Genomic DNA, 12,886 nt, shown 5'->3' with positions numbered 1-12,886 from the left:
TGAAGCATCAGTGGCAACACTGATGTTGCTGTCCTTGATGATGTGATGGATGGCTCCTTGGTTCTAGGGGTCACCTTGTAGGTTCACGTTTTCTTGTAATAAAAAGCTCTACCGAGTGCCCAAATGCTAGTACTTACTGTTGCTGTCCTTGATGATGATGATGATGGCTCCTTGGTTCTAGGGGTCACCTTGTAGGTTCACGTTTTCTTGTAATAAAAAGCTCTACCGAGTGCCCAAATGCTGATCAGTACTTACTCTTTTTCGAAATGCATTCCATTTCCTGTTGTCAGCTACCTTAGCAATAGAAGGACACCAACACCTGCCGTTGAAAGCACCCTCATCTTCAATTGTTTACACTCCTTGGTCTTATTACGGTGGTGACCTCTCGACTTCCCCTGTCTGGGCTTGGAGAACCTGACAGTATCCCATCCCTCGTGCTTCCTTCGCTGTTTAGTTTTGTCCTCGCTTGCGAGGGCAGTACTTTTGAGTCTTTGGTCTGCACAGTTTGCATCCTACTTTGGACGAATTCAGACTGGATTTTTTGCTCTTTAGTATTTTCTCTGCGTTGGACTTTTCTGAGGCCTCACTGTGATGTCAGTTGGTAAGTATACAGACGAAACGGTTTCCAGTACTACTTGTTTGAGAGCGACGTGGGGGCGAAATGGTTCAAGTAGTTAGAGCGCGAATTTACTGACCGGAAGGTCCGTGGTTCAACCCCGACCTCTGCCTCTCGACTTCCCCTGTGTGGGCTTGGGCAACCTGACAATATCCCAGCTCTCGTGCTTCCTTCTGTTGGCATTGCAGTTTGGCACCGAAAGGGTGCTACAGCTGTATGATTTTTTTCAATCAGTCACGCTGATGGCTAGATCCGTTGAGCGCTTTCGAAAGACCTGTTATCAGTTTGTGGTATCATATTATTTCATATGATAAAACTATTTACATCAGCGCCGAAACAGAAACTAATTATTTGGCACCCGATCAGATGAACGACAATTATTGGTCGGGTGTAAAGTAGGTGACTGTAACTATCTAATGGAAGAAGCTGAAATGTTTTTGAGTAAAACTTGTTGGGTAAAAAAGGTGATAAGTGTACTGCGCAGTGATAGGCAGCTACAAAATAACGAAACCTATTGAATTTTAACCACAGGATGTTTTGGTCGCGATACAACCAACAGTCAATTTAACTTTTGTAAACTGCTACATCTCGAGTGTTTTCCATAGGCGGTTGACCGGTCTCTAACTGAGGAACGGTTTTCATTTAGAGGGGCCGAGTGGGTGCCTGACACTTGTGTTTACATTACACTGTTGACCTCCCCCATCAGAAATCCACTCAGAATGACTTTCCATAAATGTTTTCCGTTGTGATATTTCGCAATAAATAAAATCTTTGGGTATCAGCGATCAGATAGGCGGTCCGCTGATATCCGAAACGTGCGACCAGTTGGCGCAGCCCCTGTATGTCATCCATCTCTCGTGATTTCTAATTTCCGGAGACACTTTGACTTGCCCAGATTTTGCTAATCGGATGTTCCAACCGCACTCGAGAGGCGCTTCGTGTACGTCGTCTTTTGCGCGTAACGGCAGCGCTTTCATCAAAGGAATGCGGACCTGTCTGCCTCCAGTCTGATCCAGTCATAAAACTAAGACCTGTGGGCAGAATGCCCATTCACACAAAGTTTCAATTATCGCCCTCTACCGGCTGAACTAAATCAGTAAGACAGGACTGTCGAACAACCGAAATTCAACATTCTCATCAGTACTCAATATTCTTCTTGATGAAGAAACGTTCACCACCGTATATCGCTTTATCCGACAAGTTGTGACGTCAATTCCGAGAGTCACTGGTCAGGGACTTGACTATCCTGATGTCTGTATGATTTCCTGTAGTTTTTGTTCTCACTCAGAGTGCTTCGTGTTTTTTATTGATTGTTCTTCGCCCTGAGTGATAGTTCCTTGGTTGCTCTCAGTTTCCTGGACAAAACAGCCTCTCGTAATTTTTCAACTGATTGATGGCTATCTATGCCAACCTAGCAATACTCACTGCACATTGAATTCCACACATCTTGTCGGATATCAGATTGCCCTTTTCTCTCGTTGAAAATTGTTACCTTTCTGTATAACTTCTCCACAAAAGCCCTCCGCTGCTTAAAATGCTTTATTTATTTTCAGCTATCATCCTATCATTGTGGGTTCTTGGGCGCCTCCTACTTCAATACTTATGGTTAGATACCGATAACTACCCCCTGCCGGTCACCCACACTCCGTGCAATGCCGTACGACGTGACCTAGGAGTTAAGCCTACTGAACCTACTTATGCATTGGTACAGTAAAGCGTTCATGTTATCACACTATTGGATCTTCATCTATTATCTCTTGTTGTATCGTGGTTCATGTGCACACCAAATGATAGCCAGACTGCAGATAACTCATTCCGTCCCCATTTCGGGCACAAGTGACCCAAAGAACACTCGTCTGCTCTATCGTATTTTTGGACCCAACTCCACCGAGTACATCCTAGTGGCTGGTTTGAATCATATCTACCAATATGATGCCCACACTCTACGTTCACTTTCGGTGAGAACCACCGGACGAAAGAATTTTTCCATATTTTGCTCACCTAGTGGAGTTTGCGGACCATGTGACCACTCTGATCAGACTTTGTTTCGGATGGGATATAAACCAGGCGATTGTGGTCCCCGTGAAACCGACAGTGTGGTTAAAGCATGGGCCACTTCCACTGTCCCAGAATCCGAGGTGCCCAGAATTCCCGAATCCTACGTGTTTTATCAGCGTGGACCAGGAGAATCTGTTCTAATCAATGATGATCGCATTGCTTGCGAGAACGCACTCTACGTTTGTCATAATCTATACCACGGCTTTTGTGAGCGTCTGAGCTTGACCAATATAAGGGAGGCATCACCGTGGACACCATCTTTCACAAATCCATTCGAGCCGAGTCCCGAGGAGTCTGACAAAGTGCCAGTAACTGGAAGTGACCCGATAAAACATGTAGCCTTAGCTGTTGGGCTAAGGTACGTATATGTGGCCACTGAACCAGACAAACTTCCACAATATACATTGGTTAAAACCTATCCCATTTCAGTCAGATCACGAGATTTCCAGTTTGCCCATCGACAACCAGCGCCCGAATGTATTCTTCGTCTTACCGAAACAATCCCTGTGCCCATTCAATATAAACGGGCATTTCGATACCGAGCCCATCTGTCCACTGTGGGTAACAAACCACACTCTCTTCCACCCGCTCATATCTATTTTGTGTTTCAACAACCCGAAAGCCCCCAGTTCAATCGCTGGCAACCTCGGATATCTCGAGTTTGTGACAATGATATGCGATTTTTCTCTCACGTCGAGTTAAATTTGGCTTGCAAGGATTGTACTCCGGCATATTATACTCAGGAAGTAAGTGTAACTGAACTATCTTCACCTGTAGGTTAGCTGCTGATGTCTAACCGTCGGCGTATGATCAATGTGCTCATGGTCCAATCTCAGTTTTCTCATTTTCCATCGTTATCTCCGTTTATTTGCAGCCGCACTGTTAGCTTCTTCCGTGCGCCGTTTTTGGTTTATTAATGGTTATTCTTATTGGACATGACGTTTTCAGTCAAAGAAAACGTTATAGACGAAATTTCTCCCCCTAGCACTGGTTTTCTAGTCATCCACGGTAAATACCAGTTGGGATGTGTGCACTCCATTGACGGATTCAGCTCGGAACCGAATGTGGCAGCTATGCACCCTGTTTTCTACGTGGTGGTTACTAGTGTGTGCGGATTCATGCCCGCATGTTACAGTTATGAAAACACCTTTATTCTATTCAGGACTTGCGTGCAGCTTTATCCCGTTTATTCTGCATATTCTGTCATATTATTATCGCGAATCAACAGAGCCAAAAATACTGCGGATAATGACGAAGTATAAAGAACTAACTGAACGTCAGATAACGTTGTCACATTTGGCACAGCACATATTACTTGTCTTCTCAGGTGCGTAGCTGAATGAAAGCCTAAACAACCATCTATGTTCCATTTACTCAGGTCCGCTCCAACCCCCTAAACAAAAAAGCTGGTGGCTTATATCAAACAAAAAACGAAGCTGGCGCTTCTGCCTTTTCATTTTCTCTACTGTTGCTGTGTGAATGGAAAACTGGTGGTAGATGTCGACTTGGTCATCTTGGTCGGCGTAAATAACATCCGTGCCATTAACATAAAGAATTTTTGTCAACCTCATGGGTAATCGTCAGAAAAGATACCTCTGTATTTTGAATATCGTTCCAAATGAAACATGCGGTAGTCTTTGTGCAACATAGTTAGTCGAGGGATATTATGAAAGGTAGCTCCAGCGTAGATCTAGTTAGATCTCTCGTTAAACCGCCATATTTTGCAAATAACACTGGTCTTCACAAGTCGCCCCATCCTTTAAACCCCCGGACGTGTTTACAAACCAAGGTAAATAGCTGGAGTTAGCATACTCATTCCGTGCGGCCGCAACCAGTAAGAAGTGGGATTGTTCGTGCTTGCGAGTTGGAATCGCTGATTTCATGTTGGAAACTCAGCTTATGCGACCGAGTCACAAACGAAACCTCTTTACTGTGTACAAGTTGGCAGTAACGTGCTCTTTTCACGGAACTTGGCTCCAAGTACGGAAAGTTTACCATTTGTTTGGGTCCGCAATTCGGCGCTATTCGTTAGGATTTCATGTGAAAGTGGCCACAGCTTCAACTTGCGCACTCAAATGACTCTAGTCCCCTTGTTGTACACCGCACCTGTGCTTTTTAGCATTACTCCACTTCCATTGGATGTAGCTGAGTGGTTTCGGTGACAAATCCCAGCGTAAAATCATTCCAGCAACCCAGTCAACTGGCACAGAACCACCACAAATTAAAAAAGGGAGCCAAAAATGCGGTACTACTTCATGGTGTTGTCTGGTTGCCAGAGATTTAAATGGCATTTTCCAGCTTTTGCCCCGAAGCCTCTGTAAAACACCCTGCTGTACTTTCGTTTAGTGTGTTGGTGATATTTTGGCTGACATCTTACATCCCTGTTTCTGGACAGTCAGCAACTCACCTTTGAAACTATGGGTGGTTATATCTTCGTAAACTAGCTGGGTCCCAGTCGAGTGGAGATCAAGATTAAACTCCTGCTCTTTCACTCGACAGAATGGAAGTCGGTGTTGGATGATATGGGAGGCTGAAACAACCGTCTAGTTATGGCGATGATGGGCATGCGCAATGTCTAGGTGCACGTTTCGGCCTCAGTAACCATTCACTTCACCAGCTAAGATGATATTCCAAATTGGCACCACCCTACTGAAATTGATTCTATCTGTAAAGGTGTAATGCTTGGTTCCCGAATATGGTGTTTCTTCTGATCATCAGTAGCGATTCTGCAACTCCGTCGCTGACTTTAGGTGATAGGATATAAAAGGTGTTGAGCGTGGAAACATGAAAGCGCTTTGCGCTGCAGTATTACATCGCATTTCAGAATTCGGACCGCTTTGTACGTTTCTTAAAGGCGCCTGACGTTCACATTGATCACCTCTCTCTCTCACATTTGATGTACTCACACTTAGATAGGATGCAGATCACCTTACGAAATGAGGAAATCAGCATCATTTTCCAGTTATTAACATTCTGATGCCTACCTTGAAAGGATTACTATTGCTACCCGAATATGATATGTAAGCGGGTCTGTAACGGTCAAACGCGTCGTACCCTCGTTAGTATCACAACACATTTTGGCTCTGAGCCGATCACATACACTAGGTTGAAACCTTGTTCCCATTGTGCGGTACTTTCGTCCGAAACTGACTGTCTGCTCGTTCATTGCGGAAGCTGCCTCCCGTTAGAACTATGTTTCCAAACAAAGGAACGTCCGTAGTTTTTCGGTGGTGGGAGTCAGTGCTTATAGAACCATTCACATTCCGGTCCAAAAACATTTGGCAGTCGAATAAATACACACACATTTATGTGCATTGTGTGATTGGTGGTGCACTGCGGGCGTCTCAAATGCACTCATTAGTGATCGATTGGCGTTTGACTACGCCTCTTGCTCAGTCCATGGTGTGAGTTGAGTGTGTTTGTTATTGATCGAATTCTTGGTTAGTCAAGAAGTGGCCCGTATTTTAAATATTTCTGCTACTTGACATCCAGCTTAAAACTCAGTTTATGGTTTTGATGGATTCCTGTGGTGTCACGGAATAGCCAGTAATTATGACTGGAGTAAATGTGCTCCCCGCGCAATGCATGTCGTCCATTTATCACCATGTATGTGCAACCCTTGTATTCTAAAATAGCCCGGCTAACGAGCTGTTACAAAATGCAGGTTGCGTTGTTCATCATGCCTTATTTAGTCACAGAAGACATTCTAGTATGACGACTTTGCAAGAGCCATTTGTTTGGAAATCTCATTCATTGCCTTTGTGTGGCGATTTCTCTGTTCCATTTCCAGGATTTTGAGCAACGGACTCCTCTGTTAAAGCCTTTACCCACATTTTCAAACGTCAACGCTGGTTCATTCGCTTTAACTGGATAGTTTAATTGACTCCTTTCTGGGAAATGGGTAAAAAACTATAAATATTTACTGATGGATGGGCTTTCTTGAGTTAGGCACAAGAGTCTCACTTTTAGCAAGACAGGAAAATTAGCGAAATACACTCATTTGCAGAAAAATTTCGTTTTGCAAGGGAATCACCTGAAAACCAGCTAACTCTCTCGTTCATGATGTTTCATGTGAGTCTCTCGCAAAACTAAATTTGTTTGTCAATGAATGTATTTCGCTAATTTCGTGCAATTTGGTTTCAAGTAGAACATAAGGTCGACGGAAACTCGGGGACTGCGCCTACGTGATGAGTTCCAAGAAGGGCGAAACCGGTCGTGGGCTGTGCGAAAATTTTCAGCAACCTTATGAGTAGCGTATTACTTCAAGACATGAAAATTAACTCAAGATTGCTCCTTCAGTAATCTTTCAACGAATCCATCCTTGACTTCGATTTTTCGGAGCAATCCTCTACACTTACACTCCGTAGCCATCAGGGCAAGAAATACCACCGGGGGCAGTTTTGTCAGTGGAGGCAGAACGACTGGCTAAATGCCATTTTGGATCGTAAAAGCAGTAATTTGCGATTTTTCTGTTACTTTCGCCTTCTTCATTGAAACATGCGAAACACCATTTTTTGGTGGAGAGGGACATCTCATTTACGAGGGCGCTGTGGATACATTATACGGAGTAACTAAGTGTGGAAAAACCTGAAGAGTGGGACCCTGTCAATTGTTCGCTTCAGTTTTTATCGGTAGTTCATGATGTAAGACTGGTTAAATTGTCACCGTTACTATTTGGTTATAAAATGACAGGTCTGATTGACCTCGCCCCTCCGGTTTTTTTTCTAGGCCTGGTTTTGTGACAGCTATGAAGGATTTTATCCATTTGTTTCACTGGCCGATAGGAAAATGTAGACAAACAAAAGTGCAATACAAGTGAGAGGTCATTCATCCATTATGATGGAGAAGCAACTTCTTCGTAAAAAGAGCACTCGTCGTAAAACAATTCGGAACGCCAGAAATATTTCTTTCTTGGGTACTTTGTAAACAAGTTTGGGTTTCCCTGAGACGTCTCCAAACGCGTCGCTGTAGCGCATAACTCGGTTGTGAAGATGACTGGCGAAATAGCGATCACAGTTATTGGGTTCGGAGGAGAGAGACAGTTCCTGTTGCAGAATTGTTTACTGCTTTTCGACATAATTGAAAGGTCTATAATATTGGGACCTGCTCTATGGGATGACCCCAGATGAGCAGCAGGAAGCCTCGACGGTTTCATGCATCTCGAAAAAGCTATCAGTAATATTGAACTATTCCTGCAGCGTATTCCGAAGACAAGCCTGTGCACCTCAGATTAGTATTCTTCCTTGGACAAGCACAGTCTTGTTTGCTTTCGTTGTAGGCATAATTCTTGTCCACATCCAAGCGTATCTTCGCGTCTGCACTAAGTATACTTAACTCCCCGCGTTCAGCTTCTTTCCATTCTTCCTAGTTTATATCACCAGCGGTACTGTAGGCCTATTTACCTGTATCTTGTGTTCCAGAGAACTTATTGGGAGTTCTCCAGGTCTGCGGTTTTCGGTATTTCCAGTGCCACTTATTGGTTGGGACAGTCTACCTTACGCTCTCGCTGGTCGTAAATACACTATGCACTATGAGACTTTTTCTAACTCCTTAGTGCGTACGTTTTAGCAACGCTGAAAACAATACCAATTGTTGTCGACCATCGATCTGAGCAGTGGTGACTTTCCTTCGTAGTGCTACTGTCGCACGTATGCATTCATATAAGGAGCAGTTGGCAAACGACAGTGGCTGTGGCTCAGTTTCCCGGGTAGATGCACCCATCAAGTAAACGCTGGTCATCTGTAGCACGTTTATTCTTGTCCCGTGAGTTCCATGTTGTTAAATCCCTGAAAGACACGGTACCTGTCAAGCGGTAGAAAGTTGTCTGTGCAGGTTGGACCTTTCCGGCTGATTTGTTTACACGTAGAGGCACAGTCATTAGACTCCCTGTCCTCTCGTGCACACACTACAGTCGGGTAGCCATTGGCCCTTCCAAATACCTTTTTTTTTCAGGGGCTTCTGTAACCAGTTCTCAAGGTCTGAAATCTTTTGGGCATTGAAATGTGCACTTGTCAACATGATACGGTTGAAGAACATTCATAACAGATATGCAGTAGACTGAGGCCAGGTTTGAGCTACAAAGCGATCAGTAAGATATGTTTTCCAAACACCGGTAGTTATCCACAGGTTTGCGCAACGTTGTCATGTTGACAACCTCTTTCTACGCTTCTGGTTAACTTTTCTCACTTGAATTGTATCATGCTTAGCTTACAGTAAGACCGATTGTCTTTTTTTCGTACGTTTTCATTTGTGTTCGATTAACATACACGGTTACCGGTTTAACGTTTATTAGAACTATTAGAAGCTATTCAGGAATCTCATCATTTAGCGGATTACTTTCTGATCGAGGTAGCCTAGTGTCAAACTGGTTCCCAGACTGAAACAGTCACTTAGGCGTCCTCCCATACAGGGATCACTGTCCCAGAAAATCTGAGCTAGATACGTCTTAGTTTACACTTTCGTCAAGTTGAACCCCAATACACTTTTTCCCCGTGTTTGTCTCGGGTGTATCACTGTAGAAGGTGAACGACAACCTGCACTTTTACAGGCGAGATACTCGTGTGTTGGATTAATCTTCGCTGTTCCGAACAGAACTATCGTACTACAGTTATTTCGAATGTGCATGAAGGGAGCTCTCTTGGCTTAGTTCATATAACAAATCCTTCGGAACAGTTGATCGCTTTTGGATATTCAGGTATTTTCCTCCGAACTTCCATGTCCATCATGGAGGATGAGATAAACGTCAAGTAGTTAGCTTTCTCGCACCCACCACTAGTACTTCAACAGAGCACATTGCTCACCTCTTAGTACTGCTTTGGATATCCTTCGAATTATAAGGTTGCTGGAAATTCTTCGACAGCTCACGACCGGCTTTGTCCTTCTTGGGCTCATCAGGTAGGCACAGCCCCCGAGTTTCCATCAACCTTATGTTCTACTTCAAAGCAAATTGCATGAAATTAGCGAAATACACTCATTTGCAAACAAATATGGTTTTGCGAGAGATTCACCTGGAACCCAGCTGAATCTCTCGTTTGTGATATTTCCAGGCAACTGGACAAGCCATAACCAAGGTTTTGTTTGATAAACTTCACATATGGGTCTTAAGTTGCTGCATGTATCGTCCCTTGAAACCATGGTCCAATGTTTATCACAACGGCTAGATGAAGAATAGCTCCTGCAATGTGTTTGATGATAATTTTGGACAGCAACCGTCAGCATCCTTCACTGTGTGGAATGTACAGAGTTGTCGTATTTTCACCACACACTATTCCTCTAGACACCAACGTTAAAACTTGGCGATTCCGCTGATCCCGAGTTTCTGTTTGCCACAGGTATTCGTCAGTTGTACGATGACACTCTCACCGCACACGCAGTTAGCTGTTGTCGATACGCCTGTTGCAGCTTGAGGTTATCGTGCAAGCGATGCGTCATCCAGTCGAAGCCGTGCGAAATTCCCACACCACCTCGGACGCAACCGGTGTAGTTCTCCTGTTTGAAGGAGCTCGCAAGTTTAGCTGACACTTTCTATGGCTGCATAGCATAGTCTGGTGCTGGAGCGACCGATTCGACATTGGGTGGATGTTGGGCGTTGGTATACAGTTTAACTCGAAGCTCATGGTATGAAAGTAACAAAGCTGAAAAATACCCTATACTGAAAGTAACTCCCTTTGTCAATAACTTAGATCTTGAGTTGATCTTGGCAGTCTGTGTGGATATGCATTGAGAGCAGTTTGGTTCTGCTACTGAACATCCGCTCACAAAGTGTATGGGCCTCCTAGTTGTCCACAGTCAGACTGAGGAAATCTGCTACTCACGTTGATGCTTCTCGTGTTACGCTCCAGTTGTTCGCTTCTTGCACTTCGCTAGCTTATGATTCATAGAACTGCTGCCGATCGTCGACCTATCGGCTCATGTTTATGACGAACTGGCGGTTCTTTGGATTAGTATGCAACCATTTATTCAAACATCCGTCAGTTGGCTACCATATTGCGTTTAATCCGTTTCTCTTCGGTTGTAATCTAAACCTTTTAGTCATGTGTTTTTTATCTACGCGGAAACGGTTGTACAGTAGCAGCAAATTTAAAACAGGAGTTTACATCATAATGCATTGCCTACTCAAGTGACCGGTTTGGATTGGTTTTAGAGCAGATAGAGGATTGATTTACATGCATAGTTTACCGTTAGTCATCAAACAGACAAGAGCGTTTTGGGTTAGAACCGCAGTCTGACGTTGGTATTTGTTGTTTCTGCTCACTGGGGCTTGTCCAGAATGCTCGTTCCGCTTGAAACACTGATGGCAACGCGTTCAAATTTAGTGATTCGTCAAGGTTAGACCGCGGAAGGGTTACATAGAGTTGGTCAATAAAAATCCGATAAGAGTTCAGCTTGTCTCTCATCCGTCAATTCCTTTGTAGTTTGTGTTTTTGTGTAATGACAATCTATCGTACTGCGTCACATTCACAAACCCCACACTCCCCGGTTCCGTCTCCAACAGCCTGTGTTCTTACTTGAAAACACGCAGCATTCTTTTGAACAACAATACTTGCTTGCAGTCAGCACGTAGTGTCCACGGCTAGAAAACCTTTCCTATACAAATCCTTGCTTTCCATGTACTGGAAGTAAACTTATATTCAATCGACTGTTTTATTGATGACAACGACCATCTACCTTAGCTCATTTAGAAGATAGGAGATTAAAAAACGATCGCTTCAGTTAATATGAGTAGTGGAAATACTTTCCTTTGTTCGATGTCACACGGACAGATAAATGTACCGGGCAGTAAAACAGGAGCATGTGGTTGTCTGACGGGCTCTGCTCGAAGTTCGCTTGATATTGCTAAGTGATGTTTGTGCCAGCTCTATTACAACGTCAGTTGCAATCGACTGACCGTTTCATTGGCACTTGTAGCTGGTATCGACGACCTCGTGATCTACTCGTTCATCAATGCGCCGCTTCGCTTCATAACGATCCACTGATGATGTCACCTCGATTGATAATGAAACGCTTTCAACCGAGCAGTCTGGCTCAACCCAGTTTGTTTGTTCAAGTTCGTTTGTAAGTTTACGTATGCTTCTTGCGTGCACCCGGTGGAACCGACCACATAGCAAGCATACTTACGCTCGATGGGAGCGGTTATACAGCCGACATAGAGGTAAGTAAAGAAAGACCCTTGAGATACACTAGTGACAACGGAAAGAACGGATGCCATGGAGTTTCGTCGTTTCTATCCGAGTGAACCAGATATGCAGCGACACCCAACGTAGAACGCGACTGCCGATAAGTCAACTGGCATGAGGAAGTGAGAGACACGACTCTCTCGAATATTTTGGGGGAAAATTGGTCCTGTCACTGACCGAAACCTTGTGGTTCTCTTCCTCGGCATCGGTGTTATTCTTGCCATCCTCTAGCCATCGGCAATTTTCCAAGCGAAAGGATGATGTTTAAACAAGGTGGTCATCGGTTTATTGAGGTCATCAACTTGTTCCTTGAGTAGCGCGGCAAAAGATCGGAATCACTAGCTTTACTAGGCTTAATTTATCCATGTTTCCCGTAAGCTGCATCCCTTTCTATGCTGACCGCACGATTATACTTTCGATAGGCGCCAAATGTAGTGGATGGGGGGGAACCCCAGTAAATTCTGGTGGATCGCGACGAGTGTTTGAAATGTTATAATATGGTCACATCAGAGTATTCCGCATCTCATGGCATCATTTTCCGTCAAGTAGCGTTCGCACGTAGCTTTCATGTAGGCGTTTGTTCTCCATCCCGATTTGCTCCGACAAATTAACATCTACAAGGTCTTCAAAGGGAAGATGAAAATCCATCCTCTGGGATTATACTTATTACCACGAAGTAACGTGAATCAAAACCAAAATTGAGACAGTTAGTCATCCGATCACACTATATGGAAGAATATTAATCGTCGAAGGTTGTGGGGTCAATGGCATGTCATATGTTTGGGTTGGTAGAGGGTGTCCTGAACAATCTCTTTGTTCGAGCACCTGAGAAGCTTTGTTTATGAAACATCCGTAGTTATTCCTGGAATATACCCTGGAGAGAGTGTGACCTACCATGGTCAGAGAAACAAGACAGCTAACGTCTGCATATGACCAGTGTGGGGGTTTGGGCTCGAACCCAGGCTCCCTATTGTCGGGTGTTCAACTCTTGTCATCTTGGCCCTTTCCTGTTTCCGCGCGTTCCGTTTTCATCAGC

The 12,886-nt window shown here is 44.1% G+C and overlaps 2 protein-coding genes across 2 annotated transcripts in view; one reads left to right on the top strand and one right to left on the bottom strand.

The window, feature by feature from the left end:
• The window catches only part of T265_07649 (hypothetical protein), a gene marked incomplete at both ends in the record, with an annotated part of 39,716 nt that overhangs the window by 20,319 nt on the left and 6,511 nt on the right, over positions 1-12,886 (bottom strand). Inside the window, one exon of the mRNA XM_009173222.1 lies at positions 6,506-6,564. Within this exon, the coding sequence (XP_009171486.1) occupies positions 6,506-6,564 (59 nt within the window). The remainder of the gene's footprint in view (positions 1-6,505; positions 6,565-12,886) is intronic.
• T265_07647 (hypothetical protein) overlaps positions 2,232-12,886 on the top strand; it is a gene marked incomplete at both ends in the record, with an annotated part of 86,038 nt that continues 75,383 nt past the window's right edge. The window contains one exon of the mRNA XM_009173220.1: positions 2,232-3,420. Coding sequence (XP_009171484.1) covers positions 2,314-3,420 — 1,107 coding nt within the window. The remainder of the gene's footprint in view (positions 3,421-12,886) is intronic.

This window comes from Opisthorchis viverrini (genome assembly GCF_000715545.1).
Source record: "Opisthorchis viverrini unplaced genomic scaffold opera_v5_189, whole genome shotgun sequence".
In the NCBI taxonomy this organism is placed as follows: Eukaryota; Metazoa; Platyhelminthes; class Trematoda; order Opisthorchiida; family Opisthorchiidae; genus Opisthorchis; species Opisthorchis viverrini.
The sequence above is the reverse complement of the archived record's forward strand: the minus strand, read 5'-3'. Positions and strand labels throughout refer to the sequence as shown.